The sequence below is a fragment of the Pongo abelii genome, chromosome 11, assembly GCF_028885655.2.
Source record: "Pongo abelii isolate AG06213 chromosome 11, NHGRI_mPonAbe1-v2.0_pri, whole genome shotgun sequence".
NCBI classification, from domain to species: Eukaryota; Metazoa; Chordata; class Mammalia; order Primates; family Hominidae; genus Pongo; species Pongo abelii.
Window position 1 is genome coordinate 84,233,737 of NC_071996.2, and position 23,537 is coordinate 84,257,273.

General features: G+C 36.1%; 1 protein-coding gene across 2 annotated transcripts in view; it reads right to left on the reverse strand.

Annotated features, from left to right (window-relative positions):
• CERKL (ceramide kinase like) overlaps nt 1-23,537 on the reverse strand; it is a 121,324-nt gene that overhangs the window by 15,489 nt on the left and 82,298 nt on the right. The window contains exons 3-6 of one of the 2 annotated variants that reach the window (XM_024243604.3): nt 22,032-22,163; nt 14,542-14,605; nt 13,920-13,997; nt 7,059-7,201 (exon numbers count right to left, since the gene is read on the reverse strand). In XM_024243604.3, the coding sequence (XP_024099372.1) occupies nt 7,059-7,201; nt 13,920-13,997; nt 14,542-14,605; nt 22,032-22,163 (417 nt within the window). The remainder of the gene's footprint in view (nt 1-7,058; nt 7,202-13,919; nt 13,998-14,541; nt 14,606-22,031; nt 22,164-23,537) is intronic. The other variant, XM_024243605.3, reaches the window with a different exon arrangement.

The following is a 23,537-nucleotide window of genomic DNA, read 5'->3' on the forward strand; positions in this document are numbered from 1 at the left end:
AATACTTTTACACTGTTGGTGTAATGAATATTTGGGGGGTGGGACCCAAGTCTAAACATAAAAGTTTTATACATCTTACACACATAGCCTGAAGATAATTTTATATAATATTTAAAATATTTTTCTATATGAAACAAAGGTTTGACTGCACTTTGACTGCTACCCATCACATGAGGTGTGGAATTTTCCAGTTGTGGCATCATGCTGGCACTCAAAAATTTCTAATTTTGTAGCATTTTGGATTTTAAGTCTTCAGATTAGGGACAATCAGCTTGTTTATATACACAATGGAATACTATTTGGCATTAAAGAGGTCCTGTCATTTACAACACGTGGATGAACCTGGAGGACATTATGCTAGGTGAAATAAGACAGGCACAGAAAGACAAATACCACATGATCTTACTTTTATGTAGAATCTGAAAAACTTAAACTCATAAAAGCAAAGAGTAAAATAGTGGTTACTGGGGCTAATGGGTGGGAAGGATTGGGGAGATACTGGTCCAGGATATAAAATTTCAGTTAAAAGGAATAAATTCAAGAGATCTGTTACACAACCTAGTGACTATAGTTGATATGGTTAGGCTTTGTGTCCCCACCGAAATCTCGAATTTTAATCCCCATAATCCCCACATGTCAAGGGAGAGACCAGGTAGGAGTAATTGAATCATTGGGATGGTTTCCCCCATGCTGTTCTTGTGATAGTGAGTGAGTTCTCATGAGATGTGATGGTTTTATAAGGGACTCTTCCCCACTTCACTCAGCATTTCTCCTTCCTGCCACCTTGTGAAGAATATGCCATGCTTCCACCATGGTGGAAGTTTTCCTGAGGTCTCCCCAGCCATGCTGAACTGCGAGTCAATTAAACCTCTTTCCTTTATAAATTACCCAGTCTTGGGTATTTCCTTTTAGCAGCATGAGAACAGGCTAAAACAATAGTTAGTAACAATGCATTATATACTTGGAAATTTCTAAGGAAGACTTTAAGTGTTCTCAATGTAAAATCAGTATGTGATCATTATGTCAATTTTATGCATGTTTATCTTTATTTAGCCATTTCACAATGTATACATGTTTCAAAACATCACATTGTACACAATAAATACATAAAATTTTTGTCCATTTAAAAATAAGGATAATAGGTATTAAAACAGTAATAGAAGTATTAATGGAAGTAAAAAAATATTATTTTTAAAATGTTGCCTCTCAGGCCCCATTCCAGACACACTGAATCAGAGTCTGCAATTTATTAGATCCCCAGGTGGTTTGTATGCACAGTGACTTGGTGAGAAACTCCTCTGGAATGCATAGTCCAAGCAGCATCATTACCTGGGAGCTTGTTAAAAACATTCCTGGGTTCTACCTCCAACTCATGGAATCAGAATGTTTGGAGGAGGGAGGACCCAGGTATCTCTGTTTTAGCAAGTTCACAAGGTGAGTCTATGGACCCTAAGTTTTGAGAACAAGTAGTGTAGAAACCTGTTACTCAGTGGATCTTTATCCAGGTCTTTCCAATGATCTTGTGGCCCTCTACAGCCTGCCCTTTGACCATCTAATTGCTAATAAATCTGGAATGGATCGGGAGAAAAGGAAGAAACAAGTCAATCCATTGTGCTTCCCAATCAGATTTGTGGTAAAGATTTTGGAGGAGGCCACATAATTAGAGTGAGATATTTAGGATTATCGATGGATTACAGTACTCCATGAAACACATTTCCTCCATTACCATGGTTAATTATGAGTAGACTGTAAAAGCATTTCTCTAGAAAGGCTATTAAAAAACATAATGTAATGTCATGTGCAATAGAGAATGACACATATCATGACTTAAGAAAATAAAGACCATTTATTCCCTGTGAGTTTGAAGTATGCTGAGTATGCCCAAGTACAAATTTTTTTTAGAATGCTAGAGATGGCTTTAAAAGTTGTTTATGTCTTCTCAGGCTTTGCAACTTTTCTCTAATTCTGTAGAAGTTGGCAGTGATAACAGACATGACTAGAAGTCAGAAAATTATTTTAGTCATTGACTACTCATTAATCTGTATCTTAGTTTTTAAATGTGGTTTTTGACACTCTGAAGAAAAAAGGAAAGTTTATGAGAAAGTATATGTAAAATTGCAAAAAGATAGCTTGTTCTATATTTTGTTGGGATAATCTGAAAGATGGATTACATTTTGTTTCAGGAAACTGTACTCTATTTGAAAAGATGTCTACATGCCAAAAGAACATGCTGCTCACATAAATAACAATGGCGTAATTTTAATGTTCTCACAAAAGCTATAAATGTTCTACCTCAAGGTAAACATTTTAATTAGCCTGAAAGTTATTTTTCTTAACACTACAAGAAACTTTGCCCATCACTCCCTCCCGAGAGCTGCTAAAACGTTCCAAATACAAAAAAAAGTAAGGACAGAAGTAGCAGTTCATGTAAAGAATTACTGACAAAATACCAGGGAGAAACTATGGAGGCAAAAAAAAAAAAAAAAAAAAAAAAATTGTCCTTGGAAGTGCAAGCACTTCTGCAGAACAATTAACTTAATTAACCAGATACCATGAATATTCATAAGGCTGTTAATGTCTCCCACATCCAAACAGATAAATGTGATGTAATGACTTCCTAGTCAAGCATATCTAAAATTCTCACGAAAACGGCACCTACACTTTGGTTCTTTGCCTGAAATATCATAGAAATTAACAGTCCCTCAGCAATATTTTATTCTCCTCAAATTAATTGGAAAGCAAGAATTTATCTATGCAAACTCTATAGGAATATATGGTTCACAGCCATCAGTATGTGGATTGAGCCTTGTTTTACAACAACTGGATTGCTTTTTTATTTTTATGTCCTCTCAGGCTTTTTTCTCCATTCCCCCTCCCCCTTTTAATCAGAGTCTCTCAGTATAGTTCCTTAGCACCAGTTCCCATAGCAACAAACACCATTCCTAATGGCCAGCAGTTCAAATACAGGCTTCTCCACATCTGATCCATTTGAGTCTGACCATAATTCAGCAGCTTAGTCTGTTGGCTCAGTGGATTAATTTACTAAACACTCTCCCTCTGGGTGTCTCTCTCCAGGAGGCAAATGGCTTCAAAGGCACACTGTCTCCTCATGTTCAGCTTGAAAACTTCCTGCCTAGTTCTAGTTCCCATTCTCTATCAAAAGCCCTGACTGGGCATACAGTCCTCAAATTAAATATACCCCACACATGACTTTCCCCTCCTATTAGACAGAATTAGAATGCTAGAACTCCTATGCAATGACCAGAGTTTTGGCAGCATACTGTGTCTTCTAAACAAGACATGTTAAAATGTCATTACTACAAACATCCAAAGAATACACAAAATGCTCCCCAAATCAGAAATACTCTTAAAAATTATAATAGTGATAAAACTCAATGCTATTCCTTTATAAAATCTGAATTACATACTAAAACATAAGAATAACCACCAGTTTTTATAGCCAACCACCAAATTTATGTCAAAGGCATACCTGTAGGGACACCCATCTTTCTATTTCTGATGTATGGCAGTCAATGAATGACCTCGGGAATTTAAGTACTAATGAAATGTCCTAAGCATATCCACTTTGCATGGAAGGAAATGTTGGAAAGTTTCCACCATTATAGTCAGAACTACTAAAGTAAAGCAAAAAGGTCTAGAAATAAAATGCCATGAAAAGATGGCCCAAAATGCATCATTTTTCTCTTTGAGTCAAAATCATCTTGGTGTCTTCTACTTAGAAACCATTTTAGGTTTTCCTATATACTCCAGAATTATCAGATTATATCTGAATATCTCTCTCCTTTTAAATTCTGACTTTTCTGAAAGACTTTACACTCTAAAAGGGCATTTGAATATCTTATGCCCTGTCAACTTATCAACAATACTAAGTATTCTAAAACCCATACTAAATGAATAGGGTTATCAAAATATGAATTTTTTTCAACCATGTGCATTATTTTCTATAATCATAGGGAAAAATATTTTGCTTTTTTAGTGATAATGTGCGACTTTTTAAAATGAAAAAATAATTTCCTTCACTATCATTTATTTATTTTGTGATAGCCTTTATACAATATATTTTTCATATACATTTCAGTTGGTTCTTCTAATAGCCCTATGGGGATGGACATTATTAAACTTTTTTTTTTTTTGAGACAGCCTCGCTCTGTCGCCCAGGCTGGAGTACAGTGGCACAATCTCAGCTCACTGAAACCTCTGCCTCCCAGGTTCAAGTTATTCTCCTGCCCCAGCCTCCCCAGTAGCTGGGATCACAGGCGCACACCACCATGCTCAGCTCATTTTTGTATTTTTAGTAGAGATAGGGTTTCACCATGTTGGCCAGGCTGGTCTTCAACTCCTGACCTCAGGTGATCCACCCACCTCGGCCTCCCAAAGTGCTGGGATTACAGGTATGAGCCACTGCACCCAGCCTTATTAAACCTTTTAAATGTGTAATCAAGACTAATAAAGGCTAATTACCCACCCAAAGTCAAGTACCAAACTGAAATTCAAGTCCAGTCTATCTTACTCTTAATGTCTACTCTGCCAGGGTATTGAGTACCTCAAGTAATGCTATTTTGCCTAATTTTCATATATATATATATATATATATATATATACACACACGTATATATATATATATACGTGTATATATATATATATATATACACACACATATATATATATATACGTGTATATATATATATATACACGTATATATATATATATACGTGTATATATATATATATAAAAAAATACTTTAAGTTCTAGAGTACATGTGCACAACGTGCAGGTTTGTTACATATGTATACATGTGTCATGTTGGTGTGCTGCACCCATTAACTCGTCATTTACATTAGGTATTTCTCTTAATGCTATCCCTCCCCCACTTCCCCCACCCCACAACAGGCCCCAGTGTATGATGTTCCCCTTCCTGTGTCCAAGTGTTCTTATTGTTCAATTCCCACCTACGAGTGAGAACATGCGGTGTTTGGTTTTTTGTCCTTGTGATAGTTTGCTGAGAATGATGGTTTCCAGCTTCATCCATGTCCCTACAAAGGACATGAACTCATCATTTTTTATGGTGGCATAGTATTCCATGGTGTATATGTGCCACATTTTCTTAATCCAGTCTATCATTGTTGGACATTTAGGCTGGTTCCAAGTCTTTACTATTGTGAGTAGTGCCACAATAAACATACGTGTGTATGTGCCTTTATAGCAGCATGATTTATATTCCTTTGGGTATACACCCAGTAATGGGATGGCTGGGTCAAATGGTATTTCTAGTTCTAGATCCCTGAGGAATCGCCACACTGTCTTCCACAATGGTTGAACTAGTTTACAGTCCCACCAACAGTGTAAAAGTGTTCCTATTTCTCCACATCCTCTCCAGCACCTATTGTTTCCTGACTTTTTAATGATTGCCATTCTAACTAGGGTGAGATGATATCTCACTGTGGTTTTGATTTACATTTCTCTGATGGCCAGTGATGATGAGCATTTTTTCATGTGTCTTTTGGCTGCATAAATGCCTTCTTTTGAGAAGTGTCTGTTCATATCCTTTGCCCACTTGTTGATGGGGTTGTTTTTTTCTTGTAAATTCGTTTGAGTTTTGTAGATTCTGGATATTAGCCCTTTGTTAGATGAGTAGATTGCAAAAATTTTCTCCCATTCTGTAGGCTGCCTGTTCACTCTGATGGTAGTTTCTTTTGCTGTGCAGAAGCTCTTTAGTTTAATTAGATCCCATTTGTCAATTTTGGCTTTTGTTGCCATTGCTTTTGGTGTTTTAGACATGAAGTCGTTGCCCAAGCCTATGTCCTGAATGGTATTGCCTAGGTTTTCTTCTAGGGTTTTTATGCTTTTAGGTCTAACATTTAAGTCTTTAATCCATCTTGAATTAATTTTTGTATAAGGTGTAAGGAAGGGATCCTGTTTCAGCTTTCTACATACGGCTAGCCAGTTTTCCCAGCACCATTTGTTAAACAGGGATGAGTGATTGTGTAATACAACCAGCTTCTGAATGATGTTTCCCTCTTTTCTGGATCACAGTGTAGCTCTAACGGTTCTCCCTGTCTCTGACCTCTACTTTCTCCTGCTCCCATCCTCTAATCTTTTCACACGGTGAGGCAAAATGATTCCTCCTGGAACAAGCTCCAATCAGGTTGCCCCCCTTGCTCTGAAACATCCCATTATTCCCTACTGCTTATCAAATACAATTCAGAGCCCTTACTGTGGCATGCAGGAGCCTCCATGGTTGGGCCTATTTTGATAGCATTATCTTCCATTGAATGGCCTTTTCACTATTCCTCAAACACTCCTGGGTTTTGCCTTTGCCTTATTACTTTTGCAGCCAAGAAAATAACTCATTCTCACCTTTTCAGGCCAGCTCCAACCCATTTTAAGACCTAATCCAAGTGTCATTTACTATATAAAGTCTTCTTTACATGCATTCACTTAATAGGCTTCACTGAGCATCACTGTGACATAGTCTATTCTAGATGCTGAAAAATGGCAGTGAGTAGAAAGATTACAAAGGCTTGACCTTAAGAATCTCGCCCTTCCAAACCTTATCCTCCTTCCAGTCACAAGTAATTTTGGCATTCTCAAGGTTATTTGGTTATACGTCAATTATGCAAGTTACCATATTCACCTCATATGGAAGCAGCTAGACTGGAGTGGCCCTGTTTCGAAACTTCCTACCTGGTACTGTGTAATCATTAGATCTTTTTATGGGAAGGGAGAATAATAACCATTCCATATACTGATGGTTTAACTATATATTAAACCCGTTTACTAAACCAAACGTTAGTACTACAATAACCTTGTAATAAAGTGAATAATATATCTGTGATCCCTATTCTATAGATTAGAAAAATAAGGCTCAAAGAGATTAAATGACTTGTCAAAAGTCTCACATTTGCTAGTGGGGATGCCAGAAGTCTAGATCTTTCAAAGTCTGTTCATTAATTCTGTGTTGTGCTGTCTAGGTTAGCAAGTAAGAAAGGAAAAGAGGGAGAAGGGTCAGTTTAATGAATCTGTAGCCACTCCCTTGCCTGCTGGTATTAAGCCAAGTGGAAGCTGCGCTCTGACAGGAGTCAGGATTCGGTCTGTTTCCATCCCAGCATTCTTCTGAGCTCTCAGAAGCAAAGCATGGGCTACTTCGCTAGCAGATCCATCTCCACCAACACAGACAACACTAGAAAAATACAAATTAAGCAAAGAAGGCAAAACTTCAGAATGATTGGTAATAAGTCATGAAATCTAGACTTCAAAATAGTTTACTAATTTATAGTCTATGTGCATGACTGCTCACATGTACCTTCAAACATGTTACTATGTGTCAATGGGTAAGACACAAACACTACACAGGTAAGTTTACTTCACAAATATAATAACTAGATAATTCCCCATAGACAAAATAGCTTTAAGTGTTAAGAGATATGAAAACATTTGAACATGTTAACTCACATCTGACCAGCGTTTTGCTCTGTTAACATCCAAAAGCATATCATTCTCATTTTTTGTTAATAATACTGTCATCTGCAATTCATTTAACTAACACCAACCAAAGTCATAAAATCCTGCTAATTCTCAATAAAGCTCTGAAAAGACAGATAGCAATAAAAATCATGTAAAATATGAAGCTTTAAGAAACTGCTAATTATAATTAGTATATGAATGTAGTAATTACAAACCTGACCTGAATTTCATCTCCTTGACATTATTGCTATTTGGTACTTCTAGATGTAATATTATTAGCCTTTTATCCTAGAAAGTACTACTAGTATATTTTTTAAGACTTTATGTTAAGTAGACTATGGGGGCAGAATCCATTAAAATAACACATAAGATACCAGAAATTCATTTCATAATCATTTGTGTTCAAAAGAAACAAAATATTCTTATGTATCAAAATGTCACCAGTTAACTCAATGGAAAGTGGATTTTGCCTCAGTGAAAGCAGGTGTCACAACTCAAGGGCTGCAAGGGCCCAGCAGGAATGGAAGAGTAGGCTCAATCTAAAGGCACAGCCACTTCTTCGCTGTGGCCCACTCACATCACGTGTGAGGCCTAATGGACCCAGATCTGTTTTTTCTAGAGAAGCCAGAGATTCTGATTTAAGGCTGAGTCTCCTAATTTGTAAATACTAGCAACTAGCATTCAATATATTTAAAAACACTATTTCCAACAAAACTGCCTATGGGCCACAGTCAGCAGTAGTTACTGGTTCTCTAAGTTTAGGAAGCTCTGGAGGGTGGTGACCAGAGGCTGAAAGTGTCTTTCCAGTCAGTTCCCACCATCTTTCTCTCAGCCATCTATTCCCTCTAGTCCCCATCTTCCTCATCCCACTAGTTCCACACAGCCTGGGCAATCCAAGTCTACTCTGGTTAGAAGACTCAAGATATGACCCAGGTCATGTTTGATTAGGTGTGTTTTATTCTTATGTCTAAACTGATTCCAGAGGTTTGCAATGTGACCACCTACTCAGAGAAAAGGAATGATGTTTACTAAGGACAAACTATATATCAGGTAGTGTGTTTACTAATTTCTATTAAATCCTCAGAAGTCTGCAAAATAGGCCACAGTCCCATCTTTATGAATGAAAAAAACCAAGGTTTGACTTGAAACTTACCTGATTTCAAAAATCTCCATGAGATTTCTAATCTATGAATTTAAACGTAACTCTCAATCCATGGCTGTCTAAATGCTGACATATGGGTGTGACCAAAAAGACTATGTGAAGTCATACCCAAAAAAATCTAATTTAGCACCAAAGAACTTGACCCTTAACATACATAAGATGCAAACACTTAACTCCTAGAATCTTGCATACAATTATAGCATCATGCATATGTTAACATATTGCTAGAGTTATTAGAGGTGGCCTCCCTATGAGCATGTTCTGAAACATCTGAAATTTTGTCATAATACATTGTGTTAAATCTTTTGAAATTAATACAAATGACAATTATAACAATAAAGAAATATTTACTGAATAATTACTATATATATATCAGACATCTTCCTAAGCACTCTCCATGTATTAACTCATTTAAGTGGAAAAATAACTGTATGCAATAGGTACTATTACCTTCAATTTTCAGATTAGGAAACTAAGACATAGAAAGATTAAGTAACTTTTTCAAGATTGTACCACTAGTAAGTAATAGAACACGGATTTAAAATAAGACATTTTGGCCTTAGAAACTGCAATATTATTCAATATATTAGATACCTTTTCTATATATGAAACCTAATAAAAATAGCCTTATGAGAATTTTATTATTTTGAAAAACAGTTTACCAGTAGAACCAGTGTGAAATTAAGTGAGTTAGAAAAAATATTTCTAAATATTTCTAAAAATGTTAACTATTCAATCATTAAGATTATGTTCAGGTACAGTGACTCAGCCTAGGAAATAAGTCTTGTAAAACAAAAATAAAATTCTAAGTCCTCCAAATAACTGAATGAACCTTCCCCTTTTGGCCATGAAGATAACAAAGAAAATCCGAAAAACTATTCAGGTCATAACAGGAAGGGAGGTTGGATATGCCTCCTTTTACCCTCTTGTCTTTTGGAGTTTAGGCGCAAATGACCAGCACTGACATTAAGATGTAGATCATAGGCCAGGCACCGTGGCTCATGCATGTAATTCCAGCACTTTGGGAGGCCAAGGGTGGATCACGAGGTCAGGAGTTCAAGATCATCCTGGACAACATGGTGAAACCCCGTCTCTACTAAAGTTACAAAAAATTAGCTGAGCATGGCGGTGCATGCCTGTAATCCCAGCTACTCAGGAGGCTGGGGCAGGAGAATCGCTTGAACCTGGGAGACAGAGGTTGCAGTGAGCCGAGATCGCGCCACTGCACTACAGCCTGGGTGACAGGGTGAGACTTTATCTCAAAAAAAAAAGTAGATCATAAGACTGACAAAACAGACTTGGTAGTAATAAGATCCCCAACTCCAACCTGACTCTGGTGTAGCATTAAATAACAAATAGCAGGCCCTAGAGGAAATCAAAGTATTTTATCCCAACATGTATTTTGTTGACATATTTTGAAATGGCCCTGCAAAGCCATCATTTGCAGGAGAAATTTACATTCTATAGAGAATCTCCTTCCCTTTCCAGGTCTTTTCCTGATCCAGGAGAGATTTAACTAAGAGTTTGATACCTTTTAAGGTCTGATAAGAGATATTGACCATCTATTCTCTCTGAAGCCTGATATCTGGAGGCTTCATCTACATAACAAGAACCTGTGCTTCCACAACCCCATTTATCTTTATTTTTATAATTTTTTATTTTATTTTATTTTTTGAGACAGAGTCTCGCTCTGTTGCCCAGGCTGGAGAACAATGGTGTGATCTCAGCTCACTGCAACCTCTGCCTCCTGGGTTCAAGTGATTCTCCTGCTTCAGCCTCCCAAGTAGCTGAGACTACAGGCACACGCCATCACACCCGGCTAATTTTTGTATTTTTACTAGAGATGGGATTTTGCCATGTTGGCCAGGCTGATCTCAAACTCCTGACCTCAGGTGATCTCTCCTCTTCAGCCTCCTAAAGTGCTGGGATTACAGGTGTGAGCCACTGCTGAGCCACTGCACCCAGCCTACACCACCCCGTTTATCTTAACTCAAGCATTTCTTTCTGCTGATTTTGAATCTTTCAGCAAAGCTTATCAACCAACAGACAATCAGAAAATCATTGAATTCACCTGTGAGCTCCCCTCCCCACCAGCTCCATGATATCCCGCCTCTCTGGGCCAAACCAATGAATACCCTACATTTATCGATTTATGTCTTTGGCTATAACTTCTGTATCCCTAAAATGTATAAAACCAAGTTGTAACCCAACTACTGTGGGCACATGTTCTCAGGACCCCCTGGGGCTGTCATAGGCCATGATCACTCATATTTGGCTCCAAATAAACCTCTTTAAATATTTTACAGTTTGGCTTTTTTCATCAACAGCTTCTTACAAAAATATCACAAGAGTTTAAATACTACAAGAAAGGCAAAAAGCAAAATATTCAATCATTTATAGTGAGTTAATCACACTTGTGTCACTCTAAAACATAAACCTTAGAGTAACTAATCCTTTGCATGTGACAAATCTTGTTTTTAAAATAAGTAAACTCCTTGCCATGGCTCCAAACAGAATTACTCTGTCTAGAAAAGAAACACTGGGTGATAATATATCCTTTTTTAAGGAGCAATAAAGATTTTTTTAATGAATATTTTTATACTCATCTATGAACCCATCATCTATGAAATGTTCAATATATTATTGTAGTTTTGATTCACAGTTTTTTTCTTTCTGGAAAAGGGTTTGTTTTTGTTTTTGTTTTTTACCTTACTAAGTAATACAGATATGTTCAATCTGATAAAATGTCAGTATAATCCAAATAATGTCTAGATCATCATGGGTCTAATTAATGGTGAAATGAACAAGAGAAAAGTAACTCAACAATTTTTTAAAAAATTCTGAAATATTAATAGCGAGGAATTCATATATTTACAATTGCATAAAATCTACAGATTTTTAAAACTATACTCACACTTATAAATGCAAGTGTTACTGCTTCAAGTCTATGCAGCTGATATTCTTTTATTTTCCTTCCTAAAACTTCCTACTCATGCCCGGTAAAATCGCGAGCAATATAGAATCTGAAGCTCTCATAAGGTTTAACAGTGGATCTTAGAGTGTTTCCTAGGACACACCGCAGTGGAGAACCAGCTGTCATAAGTGCTGATACACTGTTTCTGCTGGGTTTAGAAATGTCACAAGATGTCTCATAGAAACATATGTAATTCATTAAAAAAATAAATACAACTCCAAAATCTTAGGAAATAGCATTTCTTAAACATTACTTACCAAATCGTTTTGCTTTACTAAATACTATACATAGAATCTTTCTTGGCTCTTAACTTCTTCAGCCTGTATCTAGAAACCAAACTGTTAGGTGATTTCCTAATCACTCCCTATTAATAGTTCCACTAGTGTCAGATGGAGGTGCTTCAGGCTAAAGTTCTTAAAGAAATTTGAGTCTGTCTCTCATCAAAATGCCATAGCATTTTGGGGTTAACCTTCTCTCATCTCTGCACCTTTTCTATAAATTTCCCCCCAAAATTTTCCTTTAGCCACTCTTTAGAACAGGTTCAGGAATAGAAAACTCACTAATGTAGAATATTCCATTTTCAAACAATTTTACTTGCAAGAGAATTGTTCCTTTAAAGTACCTGAAGAAACTATGTTTCTATTATTCTCCTCATATATCTCTCTATGTAATTCTAAGTACAGTGACTTAAAATTGCCATTTTATTAAGATAATTACTCCAACTACCATATCAGCTTCTACTGGGAAAACTGAACCCACAAAAATAAATAAGCTATTTAAAGTGATCCCCAATCTTTTCGGCACCAAGGACCTTTTTATGTGGGAAGATAATTTTTCCACAAACTGCAGGGTGGGGTGGGAGACGGATTGTTTCAGGATGAAACTGTTCCACCTCAGATCATCAAGCATTAGATTCTCATCAAAAGCGTGCAACCTAGATCCCTCGCATGCCCAGTTATATCCCTCACATGCCCAGTTCACAATAGGGTTCGCACTCCCGTGAGAATCTAATGCTGCTGCTGACCTGACAGGAGGTGGAGCTCAGGCGGAAATGATCCCTCTCCTGCCACTCACCTCCTGCTGTGCCTCCCAGTTCCTAAAAGGCCTCTGACTGATATTGGTCTGCAGCCTCGGAGTTGGGGACCCCTGATTTAAAGGGTCTTAGAACATGAAGATGACTTTCAGTAGAAATTTGAAATTATTGTAAGTCTGAAAGATATCAGCATGCCATAGAGTTTAGAAACACTTACATAACTCAATTCATATAATAGTTAGGCCAAACTATTTGGTTTGTAAAATATAATAACTGAAAAATCTATATATCTTTTAGCTCTACATGGAAAAATAACAACACCTGCCATGAAAAATAAATAAGGATTAAATATGTTCAGGTAAAGAGAAAAATATTACTGTACTGCACTTCAGCAAGTCTTTCTTCATTCTGCGAAGTTCTTTTCATCCCTTTACCCAGTACAAATACCAGTAAAACATATTGATAGATACTGCATTCAGCAGAACATTTTGTAATGCTGCTGTGTAAGACCAAGTTTAATATCTGTGATATCTTTATTCTCATTCTTTATCTAATCAAGTTTTGAAGCAGGGACTCATTTGCAATGCACCTACCTTCATGTACTCATGAGGTCTAGTGAGGGACTATGCAGCATATTCAAACAGGTAGTTGGTGTGCATGATTCCCGCAAGTACTTTTCTTAAATTGTATACTTGTAAGACAATTTTCTAAATGAAGCCTATTAATGTTTTTGTCTACCTCTAAGTATAAAGTTCTGAAGTAATCTCCTACCCCATATTTTTGATTCCCAATGCTTATATAATATTGCTATCTAGATTTACTTCCCTCTAGATTCCTTTTGGAAAAATCATGTTTTACTTACCACATTTTCTTTCTCAACAGCTATTGTTTTCTCCTCAAAAAATAAATAAATAAATAAATAAGCATTTCTGAAAAACAGCCCTGCCAATGCTCCATTTTGATTGCACCACTTCCCTCCCCAGCACATTCAAATCAGTCTTTGGGAAGGTTAATGCCTTTCACTTTGGTGAAAGTACAGACCTAACTCCCTTTCCTGACCTTATGGGTCTTTGCCCCTTGCCCATCACCATGTAACACAAATAATTCACACACTTGTCAACTTTTTAAATTATCAAATATCTACTCATGTAAAAAAAACTTCCTTAAAGGAATATAATACGTTTTAGTCTTACACATCAATCCAACACTTTAGCAAATTGGTTCACCTAATTTTAAAAAATGGCAACGAAATTTATATCACTTGCCTTGGTTCTAATGTTTGCATGCCAGTGAACAGTCTCTGTACACTCCAATGTATTGCAAACAATGGTTTCCGATGCCCACTGTGAATAACATACCTAAACTGTAGTCACTACATTATGAGATAATTAAAATTATTTCTTATTCTTTCTGAAAATAATGTATTTATTTACTTGTATTTATAAAATATCTTCCCTCAATCTATCACAGACAAATTAACCAATGGGTAGCTATTAAACCTATCAATTAATTTGCAAAGAGGATCATCATATAGTTATGCCATGTGACCAGTATAACATCTTCCATTAGTGCTTCTCTAGATATATGGTAAAAGCCAATAATTATAGATGCAAATGTATGCACATTAGTAAGTATAAGGTAGTACACTGTCGTTTCCCAGTATTTATAATTAGATTCCTCTTTTTGCTTTCCTATGCCAGATCCTGAGAGATAGATGACCATGTCATATTATCATTAATGATTATTACATAGATATGAATAAGATAGAGCCAAAGTACATACATTACAAATATTTTTAAATGTTAGGTTCCAAATATGTAGCTAAAACTACTGAAGGCATTTAATACATAAACGATATAACATATATTGATTAATAATATAACCTACCCATCAAATCCCTGGAGTTCACATTCCTTAAGCAGTGACAGAGCGTGCCCTTCATATTCCATTACTATTAAAAAAAAACACACACATACACAAAGTGAAAGTTTTAAACAATGATCACACTTTTTAACTTGTTCTGGCAAAATAATATGATAAACATATGGTCAAGTCATAAAACAACATTTATTCTTGAATATTTATATTTTAATCATGGGCAAGAGGACTAAGTGTTACTGGCCTGATGTTTTATAGCTTTATGTAAGAGAAGGTCATATATTTGTTTCAACTACATAAGTCATTTGGGAATATCCCACGCATAGTGGTTACAGAATTTATCCTGGTGCCTGTTTACTATTCCCTAAATAAGACACATGTCCTTTAAATTAGAGGCTTAGGAGGAGGAGTATTTTGGAAATAAGGCATATTAGCTGGCATTGAACAGTCAATGTTAAATCGGTTTGGCAACCTTACATGAATAAATTAGTCAAAAGGTTAGTGTAAGATTTACAAACCAGAAGAATGTGTACTGGAACTGTTAGACTAAAAAGAGGAAGAGTTGGATGTGAAAATACAAAGTAAAGCCAACACCAATTATAAGAGACCCAGACCCAAGAAGGAGGGTGGCACACAGGCCCACCAGAGCTCAGACCCTCCGAGGAAATGAATCTGTCACTCCGTATCGCTGTCTCCACAGTCACTGATGCCCTATGCAGTATCGTAAATGCCAGTGAAGACAGGATAAACGGGCACACTGCAGATGGCACCAAGCATCACAACCACATTTAGCATTTTCCAGGGCAGCTCTGCCAGAAGAGACAGCCCAGCTGGATCCACCCATCAAAGATTTCTGCTGACTGACATGACACTGCAGATGGATTTTTTGTGTAAGAATGTGTGTCATTATATGCAAGATTACATTAATCTTTCATGCCTGTCTGTCCCTGGTGCCAACATGGTTCAAGCTTTTCCTACAATGTTTTTAGATATTGTTAAAAATTATTAGTCTTGGTGTCTGAAAGAATCATTCTGTATCCAGCAGTGTTACATTGTAATTCTCCCATAGCTTATTCAAAATGCCATTAACATTCACATGAATAAAACCTCTCTATATTAAATTCCAATCAGAAGAAAGGCATAATAAAACTACATATAAAATATCAATATTAATAAAGTTGAAAGGTTATCAAAGAAGATGTGTGCTGATCATTCATTTATAACTACAGCAAGTAGTTACAACCTTAAAATGCAAAATAAAACATCTTACATATACACATTAAAAATAAGAATATTATGAAAAAATATTTATGCTAAGAATCAGTTTACCAAGCCTTACTTTTATACCAAAGCTTACATTGGTAAAGTTTTTCAAATCCAATAATGAGCTTTAGAACTGTGTTATTATTGAATGCTATTTTTATTTTTTTTTAATTTGTAACAGTCTTTTTTTGATATTGTGAGTGGAATTTGATTATACACTAATGCAACCTGTCTGAAAATAGCAATTTTTTGAGTAACATTGTACAAGTTCAATAAAATCAAAGATTTAGAACAAAGAAACAAAATGAAAAGAACCTGACTATCTACATCTATAAAATATATTAGCAAAATGAACAAAATGAATTAGTCTTTGGCCTCAGGAATTTGCATTCTGGAGATAGACAATATATCCTAATGAAATAATGAATTATAATATGAAGTAATAGGTGGTTATAAAAAACAATGTTAGGCAAAAGGATAAAGAGTGATCTGGATTACTATTTAGATATAGTAGAAAGGACCAAATATGTATTTAGACAGGCTATTGTGGGCCCTGGAATCAGTGACAGCCAGATTCAAATCATCCCCCTACAAACAAACATAAAGAAAGGATTGCTAGACAAATGTAATTTCAAAAAATGTAACCCAGCCTCTTCTTTCATCTATTTTCCTTTTCCTATGAGATTGCCAACCTGTGCTCTTTCTAAATAGGAGATGTGAAGTCTTCACAGTTTACAGGTCTTTGAACACAGTTCTCACTGCTGGGAATTTCCCCCTGCCCTCTTCGGTGCAAATGCAACTTCCTCAGGAAGACAAGAGAAAGTTTTAAGGTTGATACCCAATGTTGATGAGAAAATCAGCTGAAATAAAATCAGGTGAGATTTGATTTGGACATAAGGAAAAATTTCTTGGTTTGGTGATAAAATTCTAGTGTGGGATGTGATACTGAAATGTCATTTTCTTTCCTGTCCTGTAGGTACTTTAAAGTTAGTAAGCTCAAAGCAGAATCCATTATGTATACCTTCAAATATATTCTCTCTCAAATATATTGTTCTTTTTGTGTTCCATCATCTACTCCAAGACAGGAAAATGACTTCTTTCTAGATTGTCCCTTTCCTGCACTCTCCAGAACCACTCCATGGCCAAGGCCAGTTGTTTCTGTCTTTAAATTATGCCATAGCATTCCTCCATTTCTCCCAGCTAATTCCCTAAATTAGCTGATTGATCTGATCACTAAATATCTTTTATGTGTAGACAAGTTAAGTATCTGTAACCAGAAAATCTAAAATCCAAAACGCTTCAACATCTAAACATTTTGGAGCACTGACATGACGTTCAAAGTAAATGCTCATTGGAGTATTTTCAATTTCAGATTTTCAAATTAGAGAGATGCTGAAGTGGTTAAGTATAATGCAAATATTCCAAAAGCTAAAAACATCCTAAATCTGTAACAGTTCTGGTCCCAAGCCTTTCAGATAAGGGATACTCCACCTGTACTACAATAGCCTTTTATCTTGTCTCCCTCAAACCTCTCCCCCACTCTAGCCAGAATAACCATTTTCACATACATATTTAATCATATCACTTTTTTGTATATACTCCATTAGTGAGTCTTCATTGTCCCCAGGTATAAAGTTCCAACTTCCTAACTCACATCTGAATGCTATGGGAACAGGATTGGCCATATACACCCACAATTATTTAAGAGGTAATAAAAAGAATCTTTTACACAGAATTATCTTTCTCTCTAGCTAGATATGATGCATGAACATTTACTTTTCAGATTTTGTATTAAAATGCAGGTAAAATTGGAAGGAGTGATGCCTCAGGCTACTGGAATCTTTTGTGACACAGTTTCATTAGATGGCCTAGCTTTCTGCTGGGTGAGATTTAGAAAGGCAAGAGGCATTTCCAAGAAACGGAAGGCTTCAAGTAGAGCCAAAAACAACCAGAGAAACACTATAAAGAGGTTTGTTAACAGCCATGTTAGAAGCGTGATTTTAGGAGAAAGAAGAGGAAAATGATAACAAACACCACTTTCTTGACAACTCTGCCCAGGAGGTAAAATTATCTGGTGACTAGGCACTCCCAAGAGCCCTGAGCTGGCAGAGATCAAGGTTTCCTTCAGATAAATGTCTTTGACTATGATAATGATAATGACCATGATAAGGTCTAGCAGCTCTGTTAATGCAAAAAGTAACTGAAGGCAATGGAAGTACCTATCGTGAACAAGAGATGAGGGGCAGACAGGATATCTGTCTTCAAATATCTCAATGGCTCTTATACAATAGATGGGGCACATTTATTTCATATTACTACAAAGATAACATTAACTCTAGTACATAAAAATTACAAAGAGGCAAATGTCAGCTCACAAGTTCTCATTTTGTACAGTTTATGCCTAGCACAAAGGTACTTAGCCAACGGGAATGATGGATTTGCAATCTAACAAAAGACCTTAGGCTGAATCTAGTGACCTTGGGCTGAATATTTTTGAAATATGAATATTCTGAAAGTATGAAATATTTTTTCATAAATATTGAGCCAATATGCATACTAAAATGGTTTTATAAGCAAAGGATGAATTCGCCTGGAAGAAAAGGCATCTTTTTGTAAGTCAGCACAGAGGAGGTGCCTTTTCTAATCTGCCCAAAGGTACAGTAACTGAACATTCATAAGAATGTCAAACAGTATTGTCCAGTAACAACATACTCTGCCTCTAGTGTAGGTGGCCAAGCCAAAGTTGAGTGCCACACACCTGTGCTCCACCCACAAGGAGAAAATTGAACCATGTGGCCTCAAAAGTTCTTTTCAGTCTGATTTCTCTGCTGCCTTAACTTTTTCACTCGACTGTTCTATGAATTATCCTATGGATCTCTGATCCTCAAAATATCTGTCACACATTTAGTAGTACAATCTCTAAAACTTGCTTTGTTTTAGAAGCAAGAGAAATGATGTCATATGCCAGCATGGGCTTGTCGTTCATACTCTTCTTTGATTTGTATACAAATAGGTAATTAGGAAAAAATAATTATTTCCAGGTTCTCCCAGAAGTTTTTCTGATGCTATTAGATAAGATACTACACCTTGGTGGTGGTAGCAGAGTGGGGATGCAACTTTAGCACAAATATTTCAAAAGATGCTGATCTATATTCAGAAGTAGTTAGGATTTCAGCACAACCCAAAATGAAAGAAGTATATTTTTATTAATGTGGTAAGATCCATTTTTAAAATAAATTTATGAAAAAATTACAGTACCTTATAGTGTACATATCTAGCTGTAATTGTTCATATTATACTTCATATTTATATAGCACTATTTCCTAATTAACTCATCATATAGGGTTTATTTTGTAATTCCAATTCCATTTGGACTCACCCATTCACACAAGGATACATTAAAACAATGTCCCACTGGACATGCAGAAGATATGTCCTCTTTCTGCTTTACTCTTCCATATACTTTCTCTTTCAAATAAAGTATGAATTCAATCTTACCATGACATAATTTTTGAAACTGAAACTAACAGTATTATGACCATCTTTCTGTAGTATAATATACAAAGTTTCAAATATATTATTTCAACTACAAAAATAACACTGTAAGATAGGCAGGAAGACTAAAACTTTTCAAATATTCACAGGTTTATTCAAGAAATATTTTTCATAAATATTGAGCCAATATGCATACTAAAATGGTTTTATAAGCGAATGATGTAATTTTAGAAATTTGCCTGTAGGAGGAGTGTTAGGCAGCTAATAATTAGCCATTCTGCACAAATGTAAGTAAATTCTAAATTTGCTTTACGGAATATTCTATTGTTTTATGTTTAAATATGGTACTTAGTAATATTTACAAATTTAGAGAAAAAATCCTAGAACGTAATATTTTTGTCTCCAATACAATTAAGAAGGAAAGCACATTTAGATGATTTCCTCTGCCTTAGTTCAGGCCTTGTATATCAGTTTTCTTGTCTCCAATCTCTTTTTCTCTCTTCCTTTTTAATTTTAATTCTGCTGGTGGAGTCATCTTTGCCAAACCAGATTGCAACACTATGATAAAAAAAAATTTACACCAACTGTGGATCAATACACGATGAGTAAACTGCTGAGTGCAGCATAAGGATCCATCCATAACCTGGAATTATACCTCCTGTAGTATACATTGTTGAGAGCCTTCCTAGAAGTCATTTTGCCCTTTCTTCTCCCTAACAGAATCCAGATTCAACTGAGGCATTTCAGTCATCAGGAAAAGGGGATCTGCCCTCAGCCCCTGGGAAGAGTCTTGATGGTTAAATAAATGATTATTCCAGATGGACTGCGCTAATACAGTATCTGTGCCCAAACTTAAAAAAAGGAAATTTTAATTCATCTTCAGGATTAAAGCATATTGGGTCTCTCTTGCACACATATGCACACCTCTCCCCATCCCACTGGATATTAATAAGAAAGGATGAAATTCACTGGCAGCTATTTTATGATGATAGAATAAGATTTCAGATAATGTCAAAACTGAGGAAAGTAGAGCAAAGTTTGGCACAAACTCTCCAGATGTATGGGTGTAACACACATGGACTCTCTCACACACACATACTCTCTCTCTCCCCGCCCCCCCCCAACTTTTACAGTACATGCCTGTTAGCCTGACTTCCTTCCCTCATTTTTTGTCTGCCTCTTAAAAACTGCCTAGTTCAAATGTTTTTCTTGAATCTTCCGATCAAAATATCACCTCTGAGACATCAAAGTTATTTTATGTATACCCCAGTTATAATGGTTTTAAGTATCTCTTTGAATCTCTAATAATATAGAAAGTCATCCAATTGCAAGTATGATAGCTTATTCATCTTGCATCCTGCACAATGTTGAACACAGAGCAAGCATACAACGAGATTCCTGAAGTGAATGCTATATAGCAATATCCATGTTAAGCTGCTTTGTAGTATTCACATGTAAAAGCAATGAACAAAATAGTCATTGAGTATGCCAATATGTTCATTCAACTTTTAATTGTCTCACCCTAATACAAATCTCAAACTTTTCCTTCAGCCAATCTTTGGAAATCCTCAGTAGAAAGAAAACATAAATCTGAATTTTCTCTTTTACTTGTAAATCACCTCTAAATAAGCCAAAGGTCACAAACATGAAAGATTAACTTCTTCACTATAACTTTATTTTAATTCAAAAATTCCTCTTGAGTTTTTCATGGTAGTTTCTCTCGAACCTCTATAGTTATAGGCACATTTCATGGGGGCTGACCTTCCTACAAAACTTGCTTTTTTTTTTTTTTGGAACTTTCTTCTACCTCAATCCATCAAATCACTAGGTGTAGGCTTCAATGATATTATTAACATCTTGAAACTTATCTCCTTTGTTTACAGCTGAGTAAAGCCACATCACTGTGAATCCCTTCCCTAGGAATCTATAACTGGGACTAGGAAGTTCCAATTGCACTCTGGGTTGTCCCCTGAGTAGTCTTATTTTATAATACTTTTCATCAATTAAAATGTATTGCAAATTTCCACTGTTAGCGAAGCCACATAGAAATAAAGCTAGGAAGGTTGCGATTCTCCATAGCGTCGACTCTTCTACTCAGTTCCCCACCATACGAAAATAAGTCTCAAAGAAACAAAGAAATGTGACCACCAAATTAAAAAAATCAAAAATGATATTACTAATCATCTATTAAGTTTAGCATTAACAAGTTTCTATTTTCCTTGGCACAAACCTAAGTACATTTCTTAGTTTAGACAACGAATTTAAGCTTCTAGCATCTCTAAATTCATCTATTAATAAAACCAGCAGTTCAGTGCTTAGTTTTGACCTAACCAGCAGGGGTCAGAGTCAGAACGAAAACAACCCAAGGAAGAATTCCATGGAAAGACATCAATTATATAAGTGAGCAAAAAATCAATTTCTTGCCTAACTGCAAAATTAATGTGTAAGTAGCAAACATCTCCGTGAAGATGTAAACAAGTATACAGCTTCCTTTGTAATTATATCTAACAATTGTTTAGGTCTGAAAAAAAATCTGAAAAAGTTCTAAAGAGAAAATATTAATATTCTAATAAAAATAACACAGCAAAATAATTATAACCCTCGAGCTGGCTGCAGTAGGTTATGAAGACATAAAAATGCTTCTCAAGTAGTTTCTCAAGTTTGCATTAAGGACAAATTCAGATTATCTTGCTTTTATATGTTTTTACAGACGGTGAAATTATATTCTGAAAATTACTTACTTGTTACATCAGTTTTTATTCCTGCAAGCTTCAACAGAGGTTCAACCTTCTCATAATAAACCTGGGTAGCTTCTTTTTTGTGACTTTGGGGGTTAAGGAGTATTTTTAATGACTTCGGTCTGTTTGGAAAGCCTAAGAAGAAATTTTAAAGACAAAGTTGTAAAGTCCTTGTCATCATTTTTTTTCTTTCCCTTTAAAATGACACACAAGTCTGTTAGAATGTTATATGCATTTAAATAGTATTTGCTATTTTTATTGGAAATTCTTGCAAGAGTATTCTGAATATAACTTTATTTGAAAACATTTCCTAGCTGTGAAATAGGTATAACCCTCTTAAAATAAATCATGAGTTAGAACAATATATTTAATTTATGAAGGAAGATGCAAAAAAAAAGAGGCAACTTTGTGAATATTAGGCAGTGCTATGTGTATTTACCAAACCACAATATATCAAATGTTCTTTTAGCATTTGTTTCTGAAAAAAAAGCAATGGACTGTAACAAATAGAAGGGTACATTTCCTCTCCTTAGCTAAATGTGCTCATTATTGGAATTGGGCACCCCAGTGACCCCAGGGCTACCAACGCCTGACCTACTGATGAGTCCAGTGCAGAATAGAGGAAGCAGGGATGGGTCAGTGTCAGTACCAAGTACAGTGCATGCTGGGAGTTAAAAAGAGGGTTTCGGTCAGAGTTCAAGCCTGAAAAGGGGCCAGGGGAGAAAGAACTCTTTTGGGAATTGGGAAAGCAACGCCTCTCAGCAGGGATTCGATGATAGTGCTGCCTCACAGTTGGGGCTGAGATTTGATACTACAATTTTCTGGGCTTGCAAGATGCTTATCTCTTCGAACCCAGTTGGAGCAGGTGCAAAGCAAATTTTCTGTTGTTAGGAAGGGGCAGGAGGGACTGAGGAGCAAAAAGAAAGCTGACAACCGTTTCTTTTATGGTAAGCTGCTCTCAGAGGGCCATGTTTAAAGATTAAAGAAGCAGTTATTAACATCTATTTTTAATAAAAACCATTACTAAAAAGACAAGTGAAAATTATCCACTACAGGAAGTCAGTGTTTCATACGTCAAGTAGAGAGAATATTTTACTTCTCATTATATTTGATACAATAAAGCATTTCAACAGGACATACTGTTTTGATTTTTGGGAGAGTTTTAGACAAGAGATAGGGTCATGATAAACTCCTTAAACATTCCTGGTGAAACTGCCTAGGGCCCTTTTTGGTAAGAAGCCTGCGTCAGCCTCCAATCACCCAGGCTGGAAACCTCAAAACCGTGCTCAATGCCTTCCTTTTTCCTTGCCACCTTTGAATGGGTGCTCAGATTCATAAGATGGTAGCTACTTGCTTCCATGCCTTCTCCCTTCTCCCACTGATGTCCTCTGACTTGGGGACCATGCCCAGGCATGCTGGCTGTCCTCCCCTTCCACTGCATCCTTTGGCATCACAGCTCTGATCAGTGCTGCACAGTTCAAAGGTGGCTATGGCCCATTGCTGCCTGAA